Here is a 1,492-nt window from a genome sequence, read left to right as displayed (position 1 = left end):
ATAAACCTTGAAGCACATGTTAGCGACCGGATATCCAGGATAAAGGTATCCTATGATATATTCTGTGATGACATTCAACCCTGGTGTCTACAATGTTCAAAAATATAAGTAATTTAGTGACTTTTCTGTTACAGACAAAAGAAACATGACTTTACTAGGTAATTTCATATAGTTGATTGATCTTTTGAGTAATGGACGCGTGTCCAACTCCAAGCAAAGATGTTACCTGGTTGGTAATGGCGGTGATGATTCCTATAGGAAGGGTAAAGAAAAAGGCAATGACACAAGCTAAAATAACTCCCCACCAAGGTAACTGAAGTTGTTCATTGTAATATTCACAAGCAAAGATAGTGAGTGTAATGTTCGCTACAAGAATGCACCAAAACCACCACTCAGGTACTTGGTTATACTTGCTCATTAGTCTAGTGTGTATGTCCATTTTCTGATCTTTGAAGCTTGATTTGCTCTGCTCCCATATCTCCCTGCAATCGATAAAACTCGTTATAACACATGTATAGCATGCCAAATTAGTACTACAATCACGCCTCAGTCCCAAGCAAGTTGATATCCTCTATTTAAGCTCGCCCCAAACCCAATGTTTCTTACCTTCCGTGAAATAAGAGAACATGCATGACAGTAGCACTGAGAGCAGCAAAGCCAACTCCATAAGTAACCGCGAAAAATGTACTAAGATAAAGATGTCCTTGTTGCTCGTAGGCATCAATATCAAGATGGAAATTAGAGTCAATGATACTTGATATGTTGTAAACTTGGCCATTGGAAGTGTACATTCCATCAGAGAAAATTGGGAATGTTTTGGCTTTGAAGATATCTAACCAGTAACATATTGGAGTCAAAACATACATAACAAAGATGAATCCAGCAGCAACATTAGCTGTAGCAAACCATGGGCTAGCTAATGGGCTTCCAAGGTAGGACGAAATAGAAGACCAATCAAGGCCTATAGCTCCAATTCCAAGCCCCTTTAGGCCCGAACCGAGTTGTTGGGCAAACACTGATTTTGGAAAGATCCAACATACCCATGACAAAGATGTCAACATTGAAAAGAGATATCCAGGGAAAATGTAGTATGCAAAACTGCAGATAAAGGCTACTATAAAGAACTGAGTACGCGTTAACCCTCCTTTCGAACGTTCTTCTTTCTCGTGTAAAGCCCTGCAAATGAAGCTCTATGTTAAACTAAAAATAGCTGACCAATGTATAATCTATATATAATAAGTATATAATATGTGAATACTGGTTTACACAAGTAAATAGTGAATCTGGTAGGCTATTCGTGTAAAGATCCCACAAACATATTCATGTGAAAAAGAGTAGTCCCTTGTGGGACATCGCGGTCATGATCTTAAAGTTATAATTTGATCATAGTGTTACGAGTTTGAATCTTACAACTATTTCGTTCGCAACATTCATTGACATGTCATTAACGCTAATTAAAGGGTAAATCACATAAATATGCTATATTAAAGAA

The 1,492-nt window shown here is 37.6% G+C and overlaps 1 protein-coding gene across 1 annotated transcript; it reads right to left on the bottom strand.

Moving 5' to 3' along the window:
• Positions 1-6: 6 nt before the first annotated feature.
• LOC102602498 (oligopeptide transporter 7-like) lies at positions 7-1,207 on the bottom strand (the record flags this gene model as incomplete). Its single annotated transcript, XM_006368036.2, has 3 exons — positions 607-1,207; positions 227-482; positions 7-87 (listed from the first exon to the last, which is right to left on the bottom strand). Coding segments are annotated over exons 1-3 (792 nt in total), but the record flags the coding sequence as incomplete, so codon positions are not given.
• Between the last annotated feature and the right edge of the window lie 285 nt (positions 1,208-1,492).

The sequence above is a fragment of the Solanum tuberosum genome, unplaced genomic scaffold (assembly GCF_000226075.1).
Source record: "Solanum tuberosum cultivar DM 1-3 516 R44 unplaced genomic scaffold, SolTub_3.0 contig00757, whole genome shotgun sequence".
In the NCBI taxonomy this organism is placed as follows: domain Eukaryota; kingdom Viridiplantae; phylum Streptophyta; class Magnoliopsida; order Solanales; family Solanaceae; genus Solanum; species Solanum tuberosum.
The sequence above is the reverse complement of the archived record's forward strand: the minus strand, read 5'-3'. Positions and strand labels throughout refer to the sequence as shown.